This window comes from Amblyomma americanum, chromosome 8 (genome assembly GCF_052857255.1).
Source record: "Amblyomma americanum isolate KBUSLIRL-KWMA chromosome 8, ASM5285725v1, whole genome shotgun sequence".
Classification (NCBI taxonomy): domain Eukaryota; kingdom Metazoa; phylum Arthropoda; class Arachnida; order Ixodida; family Ixodidae; genus Amblyomma; species Amblyomma americanum.
Genome location: NC_135504.1, coordinates 1,161,137 through 1,176,687, shown reverse-complemented (window position 1 = coordinate 1,176,687; position 15,551 = coordinate 1,161,137). Strand labels below are relative to the sequence as shown.

The 15,551-nt window shown below is 53.0% G+C and overlaps 1 protein-coding gene across 7 annotated transcripts in view; it reads left to right on the top strand.

The window, feature by feature from the left end:
- The window catches only part of LOC144100779 (uncharacterized), a 320,982-nt gene that overhangs the window by 82,450 nt on the left and 222,981 nt on the right, over positions 1 to 15,551 (top strand). For all 7 annotated transcript variants that reach the window (XM_077633622.1, XM_077633626.1, XM_077633623.1 and 4 more), the window contains 2 exons: positions 3,694 to 3,789; positions 3,966 to 4,061. In XM_077633622.1, coding sequence (XP_077489748.1) covers positions 3,694 to 3,789; positions 3,966 to 4,061 — 192 coding nt within the window. The remainder of the gene's footprint in view (positions 1 to 3,693; positions 3,790 to 3,965; positions 4,062 to 15,551) is intronic.

The following is a 15,551-nucleotide window of genomic DNA, read 5'->3' as shown; positions in this document are numbered from 1 at the left end:
AACCCACGCAGCTCCGAATCCTGTGCGGTTTGGTGGCCAGCGTGAACTAAGTTACACGAACGAACAGAAGACAATCAACCAGAAAGGCACCAACGGAAACAGCGGTAGTGCACGATGCTTTCTCGGTGATAGCGCCTAAGGAGACTTAAGTGCCCCCGGTAGTTTTCTATTGGGCTTACTTGGGCCCACAAAAATGGAAGAACTCAGTGCCAACGATGGCAACAAATTCCGTCCGCCGTCATCGTCGGGCACAATCTCTAGGTGCCAATCTCGGTCGCGCTCAATTTAATGCTGACAAGGAACCTTCGAGATAAAGCGCCAAAAGTAACTACTACAATCTCCAACAATGTGGAAGCAGTTGCACCTGGCTGCAATCATTAGAGATAAACCTAGTGGTGTTTGGTGTCACAAAGTTAAAAGGCCGCGTGCCTGTGGCTTCGAACATCAATAAAAAAACGGTAGGAGCGTTCGTGGCGATATTCTGCCCTCGTCATTGGTCGCAAATGAAACGGCATCAAGAAGTCATGAACAGAACCCTTAGTTGAAGAAAACTTTTCCACCTGGCCAAGACGTTTTCACTGAAGAACACCGTTTCCTCAGCGCAAGGATGAAGTGGGCAGGAAAAGAATCGAAGACTCTAGCTTCCGCACAGTGAAATAGAGACATGTAACATAGCATGTACCCGTATTGATTTCGTATCGCGTTGCAGCAGTGGCCAAAACGCTTTAGGCTTCCTGCACACAGCTCGCCGCCACGTGACGTGGCGCAATCTCGCGCCCTCATGCTGATTCCGAATGGTCTCGACACTGCTAATGAATACTTTATTTTTCGATGGATGCCTTACGTTCCAAATAGTACGCTGACCTTCTCTGGGAGTGGCCCTGGTTGTCATGCCCTAAACTCGAAAAAGAACCACCAGAATCACTAAATGAGCGAAAAAGTAGCCGACGTGCCGCCGAAGTGTCAAAAGTAGACAAAAATAGCGTCAAGGCTACTGTGACAAGGCTGCAGAAAAGCGTGACCAGAAGCAAAATGTTGCAAGAAATTTACAAACCAAGCGCAGCGCTTGTGTTTGCGTCCTTCTCGTCTCGTATTTGTTACTGCTGCGCTGCAATTTTCCAATATGCAGAACCAACTAGCCAGTCACTATGTTTTAAGCAAATAAAAGCAGCATCGCTAGTCAAATGAAAGCGAATGCATGAACATCATGTGACAGAAGCACGGAAACGCGCGAGGAATTTCTGAATGGAGAGAATGTGTGGGAGAACTAACTAAAAGAGGTTTTCTTCTCTCCAGCAGGGAAATAATTTGTGGCCGATAACAATTTTAATACCCACAAATATATGGCATGCGGGACATTGTTTTTTGCACGAAACGCGTTCAGCGCTCTGCAAACAAGGACATGACCTGAAGCGCCTATTTCTTTTTCTGTTTTCTCCTGCGATCTTTTTTTTTTCACCTTTCTGTTGTGAAAACAGACTGATCGCCATGTGCACTTCACATGTATTGAGGCAAAGAAAGGACCGCCTTGGTCAAAACTTTTCAGGTCACATGGGTTGCTTTTCAGCCGTGTACAGTGTGCCGCTTATGGCTCCCCAGATATCGCTGCAGGATACGAAGAGCCTTCATCACCACGTTTCAAAACTTTTTGGTCTTCCCCGTTTTCTACTCATCGGCTAAAAAGAAACCATGACCTCAAATATTTTAAGCACGACTGTAATTTTCAGCATCATACAACTGGCTGTCGGGCTCGCACGCGCGGCCGATCAACGCGCTTTGAACAAGCAGTCAACTGAGGAAACAAAGTAGCAAGTCACTTCCATATTTAGATGAGGCTCATTGATTTAATGGGCATGGGACATGCCTTATTGTTGTTTCTAAGGAAACTTACATAGGATCAAAGAATCGTGAACCAACTGGCCCAACAATCCTCCCTTTTACATATGATCATTCCATAGCGGAGACGGAGTTTCAGAGTCTCGCCTGGGAGAACACAGAGCGAGTGAACATGGGAGCCACAAGGTTTTTTTTTATTCTAGGATGTGATTACAGGTAAATGTTCCACAAAAGTGCAGGCACCGCAGATTAATGGTGTTCGAGTGTGGCATTCGGACGCAGTCAAGCAAAGATGCACTCGGATCATGGGGGAAAAATGGCTGGTGTTGAACGAGGCTTCAACCTAGTTATACGAGCGAAAGGTCTGTTAAGCATGGTCTCCCCTGTCTTGTATTATATGCTGTTACTTGGTGTGTATGGATTTTTTTCTCTCTTTTGCCCTCACTGTAGGCTCTGTAGGGAGACTGGCTCCCTCAAGCGAGACTCGTTCGCTTTTTGCCTGAATATGCCCACATCATAATGATGTAAATATATCTGACTTGACCTCACTTGACTTGAAATCAAATGTCAGTGTCTAGGGTCAATGTCAAGTACCCAGTGGTCATAGTCATGTCATCGCCTGGTCATCCTACCATGGCAGTTATGTTCGGTTTGACCTTGTGAAGCACTGAAGGTCATTGTTTCATACACATCGAAATCGGAAGGTGTGTCCTGAGGAGTAGATCTCTCGCTCTAAAAAAGGACCATTATTCAGTCCTCACTTTGAGTTCAATAGTAGCCAAGTTCAAATTTTTGTCGCCAAGATGTCCCAAATGTAGCCAATCTGGTGCAAATTAGCCAAACCTGTCAACCCGGCCCTCAGCCCAGGGCTCTAGTCCACGTGGCAAGCATGTGCCGAGCTCGGGGGCACGCGGCGCCATCTGGCGCCCTCACTGCAGACTTGACTGAGGCTGCGCCGCTGCCTTATCTTTTCAATTCGACAATCCTCTGTGCTATGCCGTGCGTGTCTGCTTTCGCAGCACTTTATTCGGGGCGATAATTCGAAACCCGGCGTAGTTTGAACTACTCAAATTAATGCTATTGACCACTAACAGTTAAAAGAAGAAGGAGACGCGAAGTTCTGCCGCTGGTACAAGCAGCACTTTGTGCACTGATTGAGGTTCTATGGAGCACAGGCTTGGAGGGCGGAAGGAAACCGCACTGACAGATATTCACGCTAGAAATATGAAAATTTAGCCTAGACGCAATCGTTATAATTAGGATTGGACTGCGTCCGTCCGGTCTTGTTACTTCCGGTTGCCCCAATCGCTTGCGTACCTTTCACCGCTGTCATTGCAAGCGCATCACGTACCCAGATCTTAAAGCGCGATACCTGCTAATGACCACCGATTTTGGCTCGAAACATCGCAAGTGCGTCCTGTGTAGTTGCCGGCAACAGCAGAAGCGATACAGAAGAGCGGCTACTCGTCGGCTACACCTTGCCCGGGCAGACTAACAGGAAGTGCGGCCGCGACGTCATACGCCATGAGATCGGCATGGTATCCATTTTCGAAAACACCGCCGGAGCATATTTTGATAATCGTTTTTTTTAAGTAATAATAATAATCCTTCAGCTTCAATTTATGGACTTAATGTTGATGCTCGAAATTATTCCATCTACGCATTAAGCGTTTACAAGCAGTAATAGAAGACATTTCTTAGTTCTTGAACGGCGCCAAAATGAACCGAAAGTTACCTTGTGTGGTGTCTCAACACCGGGACGGTTCTTTTTAACGCCTGAAGCGCATTTTTACTGAAAAATAGTAACAGTGCTCAATCTCAGTGATAATTCATTACGACTTTTCTTTCGTCCAACAGACAACAGCCGCAAGGAATGCAATGAAGAAGAGAAGAACGCATGTGCGTTCATCGGCAAAAAATGCGAATTCAGCGCTGGGTCTGCCACATGTCTTGGTAAGGAGGCGTCTGTGAACACCACTGAACATTAATGTCCCATGATTTCCTGCCGTCTACAAAACCCCTTAGGCGATGCAAAGAAAACGACGGAGTCGCAAATTCTGTCAGAGCATTGACGAAAGGTGCCGCATTTTGCTTGTTCAACGTTTAATTATTTCTTTTTTCCCCGACAGATGATAAGCGCAATACTTGCAACAAAGAAGAGGTACAGCTGTGCAAGCACATCGGAAAAGAATGCGATTTTACTGGCGGGGCTCCCCTGTGTATAGGTAAAATAACGTTTTTCAGACAATTTTCTGTCGCTTCTTCCAGCATTCCTTAACAAAAATGATGCGAGGTCTTTGGAATGAGGCATTGTTTGCAAAGCCTGTAGTACAGAACTGATTGTGACTGAGATTTTCGACAGTAGTGAAGTTGGGAACACAATGGCCTGTGAGCTAGCACCTAGGCCAAATAATACCGGGAAACGGAGTCACATTTATTGTAAATATGAGGCTAGCTAATCCTGGAATCGGCTCTAAGTTTGCACAATTAGAAGCTGAAGCCGTGAGCTTAAATCATGCAGCCGCGCTTCCCAGAGCAACACAGCATTTGGCACAGCTTTTGGTAGTCCAAAGCAAAGGCACTGAGCGCCCCGCTCCAAAAAAAAAAAAAGGTTGAAGCTTGTACGTTGGGCAAGCAGAAAAAAAAACGCCACCAAATTCAAGCAGAGGCCATACGTAACATTTATAAACAAAGAGCAAAGTGTCACGACGCATGCAGAATTTTTTGCGGCTTGTTCGCACCAACCTGCAAAGGGTGGGCTCACTTTTAAGCACATTTCATTTAACTTGTGGCCCCCAGTCTATAACTGGGGATCGTAGATAATGCCCAGGTACTGTACGTGGGGTCAGTAAATCTGCCTCTTCTTCCTCCTCCTCCTCCCGCGCAAGTCTCAATTTCGTTTCTCCTGCGGACTGTACCATCCTCAGCAGCCCTTCTCTGAACCCACGCCGTAAATGAGCAGCTTACACTGAGCTGCGCCCACTCCCTCCGCCACAGAGTGACTCCAGCGCAGCTCGCATTCAGAGAGAACCGTGCTTTTGGAGCCAAGTCTGTCGGAGCATTTCGTCGGCGCCTCCGCTGCTGCTGACGAAGCAGTGGAGGCCGGTCGTCCTGAACTTTCTCGAGGCGGTTGGGGCCGAAGAGCTCCAGCCCAGGTGCCTCGAGGCAACAGTCCCTTGGTGCCAGCGTGTGTACCACAGCCTGAGCGCTCGCCACCAGCGTATACCCGGCCATGCGTCACGTCATGTGCTGACCCCTTCAGTGCTGCTCTCGTCGCGCTGGATGCTCGCTTCTCAGCAGGGAGAAACGATCGGCTGGAACGCCACCGGTGCCGTCAGCGCAGACAACAACCCGGTGAGACCGCTTAGTCTTAAATAACCGGTCTTCGAGAACCTTCTGCTGCGTGCAGTTTTAAAACAAACTAACAGCATGATTGGTGACCAGCTACTTCAGGGAACAAGTTCACAAAAGATGCGAGAACGCCTACTCTACGAGGGATCCTCTCTCACTCTTCAATGCGGAGTATACACGCACGCACAGAGTCAACTGGGTATTTGCCGTCAGCTCTTCAGTAAACCGCGTTCAGAGACGGCGGCATTCAGCCCCTCCCGCGGGACGCACTACCTCTGTGGTTCACCTTCACACCTCTAAGTTTTCTCTGCGTGTCCACAAAGACCCAGGCACTTCACATCAGCGGAAAGATTGGACACTGTAGAGGCGTCTGCAAGTCAAACAAAAGAAAGCGACGAAAAGAACAGTGCCGTGCCAAAAAGCTGAAAAGGCCGAAGCATTCACAATCTTATATGTCAGCTATCAGGACGCCCACCGAAGAAACTTTGTATCAAGTTTGTGATAGGAGAAACACGTTCTCTCACTGCTGACACTCGTCGCTCTGCTGAGCAAAGAACATTACAGCAAGATTTTTTGCGGATGTCCTGCGCACGCCTGCTGTCACCCTCCACAACTATACCCCGGGGTACAGGTATACGCATTGTCAGATGCTTTTTGGTCAAAGTGAATCACGGCGACACCGCCGCCGCTGTGGTTCCGCATCACAACCGAAGGCGTGTCTTTGCTCTGGCTCGACGTCATCCGAAGCCCGGACATAAACATACCCACCACTTGGAGTGAGGAAGCTCAAAGCAGTTCTGAGCTCGTCAAAAGTGATTTATCAGCTAGTCCCGTAATTCCGTCCGTAATTCGGATATCATCGTTACTACGGATACTTCGTCCAAGTTTGGGTGCTGTGTTTCAACAATGTAATGATGAATATATGTGCACAGCTGCATTCGCATAGCGCTCTATTACCGCAGCTGTATAGGGGTATTCTGTTCTAAAGAAGTTATAAGACGCTGTCACATTTCTCAGACACTTCATAAACATGCTAAGCCATCATACGCGTCCTTTCAAGCAGTGACATTTCCAGGGCGACCACGGCAGAAGCTCGGGATGGACATCCTCTTGAACGGGCGCCTTCCAACCTCAGATACATAATAGCACTGAATGACTACCATTCGAAGTGGCCTGAAGTGGAATTTGCGCCAACAGCCACATTCCGTAGTGTCGTCGATTTCCTGCTGGTGGTGTTCGGCCCGACGGTTTTCCCGCATGAAATCCTAGCGGGCCAAGGACCACAGTTCGAGTCCCAAATGTTCGAGGAATTCTAGCGTGAGAGGAGCATCATACGTCGTCACTCTTCAATGTACCACCCGCGGGGAAACGGTGCAGTCGAAAGATTCAGTGAATTGATGAAGAGGTTCGAGAAACGCCCGTTGCAGACTTCTTTGGTAGACTGCCTCGGCACGAATAGGTCGACGCCACAAGCGACAACTGGCCTTTCACCTGCAAGGACACGGTCGCCATGGTCGCGACGTGCACCCCGCCGCTGTGCGGAAACCAGTTCGCGGGGGTGCCCAAGCGAAGCAGTCACACGGAGACGTGCTGCTGGGTCTCCTACATTTCGAGATGGTGACCTCATCCTCACAGCCGAAAGAAGGCGTCACTTTCATAAATGGGCACATTAAAAATAGTCAGAAAAAGAGGGCATAATTCCTTTCTTCTAAGTGACGGCCGCTGCTATAGTGAGTCCAAGTTAGTTCGCCTACCGGAAAACAGGCCTCACTATACATCGCCCTGGACACTTCCACGGTTAATTTTGAAGTGATCGATGTTGGTGATCGAAGATCGGTGACGTTTATCTTGAAGTCTTCTGATGATTCGGTGATACGGCGACATGTTGCAGAACAGATTGAACAACTTATTTGGGACACTACGTACTTTATTGCACTCACCAGCGACCTGCACTCCGATCTGCTTTTCGCGCCCAATGCTCGCCCTTCAATCCCCTTGCCCAGCATTTTGGGGACCCTTTTTGTATGTCAGAGCTAATGAAGGGAATTTCGTTAAAACTGAAGGAGCCAATAGCACGCAGGTGCTCACGGAGTTGCTGTCTCGTGAGCACCGCGCGAATTCCACGAAGACGTTACGCATTTCCGCTTGGTTACATCACCGAGACACAAACGCGCAAATTCGCCAGCGGAAGCACAGGGAAGGCTAGTCCGAACCGCGCGTACTGTCCTTCGCTGTATACGTTTCTGGGACATGCGGCACGTGATGCGCTGGGCCGTATATATAAACCAATAAATTTACGCGCACTTCCCTCGAAAGTAGGCTCTGTTCTGCGGCTCAGAGCGACCTTGCAACGACTCGTCTTCGCGCAGCCGGCCACGGTGCAGTGCGCTGACCGCCGTTCATACATATGTGCACTTTGCCACGTTTGCTTCGAGTCAAATAACGCATTCGAGGGTGGAGGTCGCTTGAGGAGCCCCGACAAAAAGCGGCGAAGGAAACCGAGAAGCGCCAAGCAGCGGCTGCCGGATGTGCGCCACCAGATGGCCCCCTTGCGCAACATCTCAACAATAAACCAACTGCTTTCGGAGATTTCACCGAACCAGCGCCAGCCTAAACGACATCCAAAACACATTATCCATGCGACTGAGTCCAATCCTCCTCAGAGCAACGGCACAGGACAAGCACTGCATTACAGGAGAGCGTCGTCCAGCCGACAGACTTATGACCTGACTGCGTTGGTTGATGATGATATGACCTCAGGCCTATTGGCGCACGTCCACGGCGGTCGATTGGCCAGGCTGCATTGCTCTGTACTCGTGCGTACTCTGCTTGTACATACATATGCTAAGTTCTTTTTCAAGCGGGAGGTGATGTCGTACCCTAACCAGTTTTCAGTTTGGTCTTCCCTGTGATATATCATCACCAGCACTTCTCACTCTTCTCTGGAAGCCACACTCCCCTAATCGAAAGAAGGCTGTGCTAAAAATGCATTTCGAACATACTGTGTTAATTTCATATTATTTTTTGCATTTTTGGTTCCTACAATTAAACAGAAAAATGAATGCTTTCTCATTGTGCTAGGAGTAATATGCTGAACATTCTCAAAAATGTGTCAGAAATACAACTTTCGCATGCTTAAAATAATTACGATACATTAAAATACTCTAAAAAATATACAATTAAAACATTAGATTAAAAATACCGTAAAATATACGTTAATTACATAACAGTAATATATATTCAAGTTCGTCTTTAAAAATGGCTACTTGTCGGCGTTATCATCAATCCGGCGGTTAATGACGTTTAAGGTCACGTGACGTCACTGAAACGGGAAAGATGCCGCCATACCGCAAATGCCGACAGAACGTGACGTCATCAAGCTGGAAGTCCCCCGACAAGCCTGGAATTTGACTAGCCTTATATACCCCCAGGAGACGAAACATTGTCATGCCCGGTGAGGCGTTTCTGGAGCAAACACTATGGGGCCCCAAATTATCGCACAAGTGCGGCACTGGTTGCGTTCGAATCTGGCGGTGATCTTTAACCGAATTGCTAGTCGTAACTTGCGTCACGCACCGGTAAGGAGACCAGCTGTCAACCGCCTTTGTTGCGCTCGTTCTGTATCCCTTTATAGTCGCGCAGGGCTTGTCCCGCCATTGGGCATTTTGTTTTTTCGTAGCCTTTTCTTTATTTTACCTTCCCGTCTTTGGGAGACGATGGACCAAGTCCCTCCTAACCTCCGCGGGCAACTTGCCGGCCGTCACCGCAGTGCTGGCAGTGTCGGCTGCACACGCACGCTGCAGCAACTCCTTGCTGAAGCCAGCCGCATCGTTGAGCTGCAAGCAGAGGCACGTCACCTCATCTCTGCTACCCGCTTTCCCCCGAAAGCAGCCCTGGCTCCCCGTTTGCATCTGCCACAAGCCTGCCAAATGCAGCTCCCGAAACTATCGTCACCACCATACCCGTTGAGGCTGGAGAGAAAAGCTCCATCCTGCTGCTGCAACCAGCAACAACGCTTTCCTCCCAAAAGGATGATGCATGCACCCCTGCAGCCAAGGGCGCTACCACATCGCATGATGACAGCACCATCCTGTACTGGATGTCCGACCCTGCGTCGATCGATCCAGCAACGCCAAACTTTGCGGACCTATCCCCGATTGCAACCCAATCAACACCGGCGGCCCAGAACCCGCACACCACCACAGAACTGCCGCAAGCGATGCCTGAAACCAGCAACGCAGCGCCAGCCCCACAAGAGCGAGGACAGGGAGAGAAAAGCACCCAGACAACACCAAAAGCTTCTCCAACGTCCCTTGCTTTAGTTCTAAAGCTCACGACAGCGTCTAAAGCGAATGCCACAGGCAACGCGTGAATATGAAATCCCCAAAAGTCTGCCGCAGCGCAGGCAGTCTTTGTTGTCGAGGGCGCTTTCCGCGCCGAGGAGTATGATTCGATACCGGCGTGTGACGGCCACACCCACCAACGCGGCCCCACCCAAAGCGGCGGAGAAGCCCTCTTCCTCCGGCGCGCCCGAAGGGAAAGAGCAGCGGCGCAACCAGCAGGCCCCGCCCACCGGCCTCCCCCCGTCGGGCCAATGGCAACGGGCGCTCCAGGGCAAGCGTCGTCTGCTAGCCGAGCGAACGGCATCCGCGCTGGCCATGCCGCCCGCTTCTCAGCGCACGTACAGGAACCAGCTGATCGCCGATGCACCGAAACGTTCCTGTATAGACCCGTCGGTGCCAAAGCCAACTTCCTGGCTGCAACCAAAGACGCTATAGCAGCAGAGCTCTGTAAGCTCCCAGAAGTTAAGGCTGTGCGCGTCAACCATCGCCGCAATGTGGTTGCAGTGGACACACCCACCGGCACCAACTTGCGCTCGCTTCTGGAACTTCAAACCATTTGCGGCATTCCTGTACGCGCACGAGAATCCCGCACCAACACGTGCGCCGGCATTATTTACAGAGTCGACGCACAAATCCCAGACGAGGAACTAGCAGCCAACATTGACAGCGGGGCACCTGTTCTCGGCTGCACACGCAAGGGAAAAACCCCGTTGTTCGATTCGAAGGCATCTCTCCTCCCGAGGAAGTTGCGCCGATCTGTCCGCGCCTGCCTACCGCGTCCAGTCCAGTGGGTGAAATGCGGACTGCTCTGGCACACAACGGCGTCATGCACATCAACTGCCCGCTGTTTACGATGCGGTGCCAATCACACCACCAAGGAGTGTGAAGCAACCAAGGCTCGCTGCATCAACTGTGGCGGTCCTCATGTTTCAAATGAGCCCCGGTGCCCTCGCTGGCAAGAGGAGCGCAAGGTGGCGACCCTATTGGCGCAATTAAGCCAGGAAGCCCATCTCCCGCCGTGATGCACTGCGCTCAGTTCGTGCAAAAGGCGCGCTCACACTAGCGGGAAGCTTCCCGCGCCGGCACAGCGTCAACGTCGACGCTGCCTCGCAGCTCCTCGGAATGACGCTCACACTACGCGCGTTTTCTCGCTGCGGTTGTCTTGGAATGTGGAGAGAGGAGGCGCTGAGGGAGGACCCGAACGAGCAGAAAGAGAAGGGGATAGTCACGTGACACTAGAGAAGACTGGAAAGCGCACCCTGCTAGCTCCCCTCCCGTCGCCCTGGCAAAGCAGCCGCCGAGTGCCCCGGCCGGCCGGACGCGCGCAGCCTCCGCCTCCGCCGAAGGGGTCACTGAACTGGGACCGACGTCACGGTTCACGGTCGGCGCCCATTGGCTGTTCTGTCACCGGGACGGGACAGCAGGACGGGACAGCCTGCTCCGCGGGACGGGAGAGCAGGCTGTCCGCGGGAGAAAAACCGGCTTGGGCGGGAAGCGGCACGCGGGAAACGCCCGGCGTTGCGCGTTTTCCCGCTAATGTGAGCGCCCCTTAAGAGGCCGGCCGCTCCCGCTGCTGCTGGCGCCGCTCCAAGTGCTGGCACAGACTGCAGCAACAGAGGATCACACCTCGACCTGCACAGAGGAAGGCCACCTTCAGTGAAGTTCTGATGGGAAAACCGCGCTCAGCCGCGCGACGACGCTCCCAAAGACAACAGGGACGCCGTCATCGCCGCTCTTACCGCCGCCGTGAGAGCCCTCGTGGACTGCTTGCCAGCTGATTCACCGGCACGCCAACTGTGCACCGCAGCCCTGGCTGCGCAACAAGCCCCGAGCCAACATGGCTGACCGCTCAAATATCCCGAGGCCGTTCATGAGGCAGTGGAACTGCCGTTCCCTGCGCCGCCGTCATCACGCTGAACTGGTGCAGCTCCTCCCACGTTTCGAGCGCGACATACTTGCCCTGCAAGAAACGTACGCCCGAGCGGAGGAGCTGAAATTACCTGGATTCATAGGGTACAGCGGTCCTACGAGCTGCACACTTGCGGCCTGCAGCGTCAGGCAGTGATCCATCGCACCCACCTGGGTGCCGCCCCGCACTGCCATCTATGTCCGAAACACTATCCCCCATGCGGTGGTCCCTGTTTCGGATATCGCCAGTGATGTTGTGGAGTGCTGTGCTATTGTTGTGCGCCTCCGCAATACCGACACAGCTGTTGCGAGTGTTTTTTGTGCGCCCGGCTATATGCCATGGGACGCAAGTTTCGTGAACCAAATCGCTAACCGCCTTGGCAACGACGCTGTTAATATGCGGCGACTTCAACGCCCACCACACCTATTGGGGTTGCGGCAACATCGACCGCCGAGGACGTGAACTTTTGTCGGCTGCCCAGACATCCGAACTGAGCACCATAAACAGCGGCTCCCCCACCCGTGTTCAACGAGTAGGGCGCCACAACGCCATCGATCTCACACTACAGTGTCCGGAATGTGTGCGTATACGCTTGGAAGTGCGAGCCGGACACGCAGGGCTCCGATCGCCTTCGTATCGTGCTCACCCCCTCCTACTGTGACCGGGCAGCAACGAGAACATGCAGTGTTGCGAAGTGGAGTGCACTCCGCGATGTGTGTGAAGCACCACTGCCCCCTTCAACCAGCTTTTTCGCTCATATCGCTAATTGTGCTCGTCTGGCAACAACGCTGTTCCAGCCGGTGGCCCTGTTCCGGACATCAAACTCCTCAACCTCCGGGCTGCAAGGCGGGTCGCCCAACGCAGAGCCATCCGAACCCGCAAGCCGGAGCACTGGACGCTGTATAACCGGCTAGACGCGACCTGCCGTCGCCACGCAGTACGCCGCCGCAAGCAGAGCTGGAAACGGCTCTGCGCTGCCCTGCGTGACAATCGCCGCCCTGGTCGAGCGTGGCGAATCCTGCACGCCATGCTCAACCCTCAAGTGCCTCGTTGCCCTGTCCTGGGCATTGCAATCAACCGGGGAATCGACACAGAGACCCTGGCAGAAATTCTGCAGCGGACAGTTTCGCCGCACCTCCCTGCGCGTCCCAAAACATTGCGCCACCCAGCCCTCCTCTTCCGCCTGTCACGGGACAACTGGAGTGCGCGATCGCTGAAGTGTGTAGTGCGGACCTAGCTGACCACCCACGAACTGAGCAACGCCCTCGAGCGCCGACAACGCTGCAGCCGAAGTGATCCGACGGCATCACCTATCGCATGCTGCTTAACGTGGACAGGCAGCAGCGGCCAGCCCTCCTCGCCGCGTTCAACGCAGTCTGGGATAGCGGCAACATCCCTGGTGAGTGGCGTTCTGCGATCGTTGTGCCCGTCCACAAGAAGGGCAAACCCCCGGGCGCTCTCTCCTCATACCGGCCAATTTCCCTGACCTCGGCAGCGGGAAAGACGCTCAAGGGCATAGCCCTGCGCAGGCTAAACTGGATTGCCGCTGTTCGCAACGCCCTCGCCCCTGAACAAAGCGGATTCCGCTCACGGCGCTGTACCGCATAACACAAGTTATCTCTATTCTAGAGGACGCCAAAACAAAACTCCACGCAGGTTACCTCGTCCTCGTAGACATAGAAAGCGCATTTGATATCCTGCCGCATGATGTTATATTAGCGTCACTCACCTGGCTCGGAGTCTCAGGAAAGCTATTCCGCTACGTCAAAGCGTTCCTGACTGAACGATCCTTCCAAGTTCGTGTGGGAGGCGCTCTCGGCTCTGCGCGCACTGTCACCACAGGTGTTCCACAGGGCAGCGTTCTGAGCCCCTTTCTATTTAACCTGGCCTTAGCACGCCTTCCCAAATGCCTGCCACAGTCCCAGCACAAAATCGGAGTGGCCATATATGCGGACGACATAGCCATTGTCGCCTCTGGACCCACCTTATATGGCCCCGAGATTCGCCGAGATCTCCAACTTGCCCTTAACGCCGTTGCCAGCTACTTAAGCGGAATTGGCCTTACCACCTCACCGGGGAAAACTGTGGCAATCAAATTTCACCCGAGGGCTGCCAGTCGCAGGTTGACACGCCCCCTTCAACTTCAAGGCTCCTCCCTTGACTGGAAAACCACTGGGAAGTACCTCGGATTAAGCTTAGACCAAGGCCTCACCTACAAATCAGCAGTTGGTGACCTTCGCAAAGAAAACAAAAGAGTCGCAGAATACGCAGCCAGGCTCTTAGCCAAGGGAGAGGGAACGACTCCCACAATCCCCCTACGGCTGTACGAAAGCATCGCCACGGCACACATATTATATGCCCTCCCCCTGCTATATACGCCTCCGGCCGACAGTGTGGAAGCGCCTGGACATCGATCAGCGCACACCCATGCGACGCTTTGCTGGGCTTCCACGCACTTCTCAAGTAGGACCCACGCACACTGAACTGCAAGCGTGGCCCGTGTCGCTTCGAGCAGATCGTACTGCGCTCAACCAAATTGAACGCCTCCATCGTGCGCCCGGCACCACTCAGCTCTTAGCCGATCTACGCGCTTCGGCGCACTCGCGCATGGCACAAGCCCTGCACGACTTCAACTTTGTCGTCCGAGCTGATCCTGTCGCAGCTCCACCAGCGCCACCGCCACATCAGCAGCCTTCACTCACCATCAACCTGAGCATTACAGTTGTCCGCTCAAAGCTCCGCACGCCGCAATGCGCGCTACAGCAGGAAACAGATCTCCTCGTTCAAGAGAAGTACGCACAAAGAACCCACCTTTACACGGATGGGTCCGTTACACAGGACGGGAACAAGGCAGCCGCCTCGTGCGTAGTCCCCTCCCTTGGCATCCAGAAGCAATGTCGACTCCGATATTTCTCCTCGTCTACCACCGCCGAAATAGCCGCACTACATCTCGCCGCTGACGTCATCTTGGAACAAGCTAACCTCACCAAAGTCGCTATTTTCAGTGACTCTCGTGCTGCTCTCTCGCAACTCCTTCATCCGGATCGCAGTGCAATGTGTGTACAGTGGCTCCACAACAAACTGTGTACGCTCAGTGCGCGCGGCTGTGATATTTTGTTGCAGTGGGTGCCATCCCGTGTGGGAGTGCCAGGAAACGAAGCTGCTGACCGACTCGCCAAGGCAGTCCACTCCAACCCAGCAGCTTCAGTTTGTGAGGCTATCTCGGCCTTTGACGCAGCGCGTCACATACTGCGCCACAAGGTTGCACTTTGCCACCCAGACCCCCGCGTCGCATCCGGCAAGCTCCCAAGGCCTGTCCCGTACCTTGCCTTCGGACGCGCGGCATACTCTCTACTCCTGCGCATCAGGATTGGTTGTCTTCACGGCAGACCGACGCCACCGCCTCATAGGAGAGGCCGACACTAACTGTATTGACTGCGGAGGCACAGAAACAGTTGAGCACCTGCTCTGTGAATGCCCCGCTCATGCTAACGTGCGCTCCATAATGCGCGCCGATTGCAGCAAGCTCGGCCTGCCGTCTGCCACTGCCGGCGACCTATCTTCCCTGAGGCATCGCCACACAAAAGGAAAGCTGCCCTGTCCGCTCTCGTCTCCTTCGTCGATGAGGCAGGCCTTCGCAGGCGCATCTAGTGTCACCCAAGTGCTTTGTGCTGCGTGCTGTGAACACAAACCTTCTGTGCATTGTGCCCCAGTGTGCTGAATTTTCACCATCGCGCGCTACATTGTGTGTGCCCGCAAACCCCTTTCCAGAGACTCTTTGACGTCTCCACTTCCCCTCCTCCTGCACTAAGAAACATACTGTGACCAATGAGTGCATGGGCGTCTTCTGACTCACACCAGTGCGCGCTTCGCAATGTGTGCCCGCCCACTGTTTCTCGTGCCTGTGTGTCGCGCTTTTCGTGCCGCATTCTGCCGTGCTCTTGCCGCCCTTTCCGCCTCCGGATCCGTCCTCTATTCTATATCTTTAACTCCCCTCCCCTAACCCTGTGCAGTGCAGTGAAGGTGTTCTCCAAGAAACAGTTGCACGCCCTGCACACAAATTTTTCACCAACAACCAGAACCACTTACGAGTCCAGCTGTCAACCAACAAA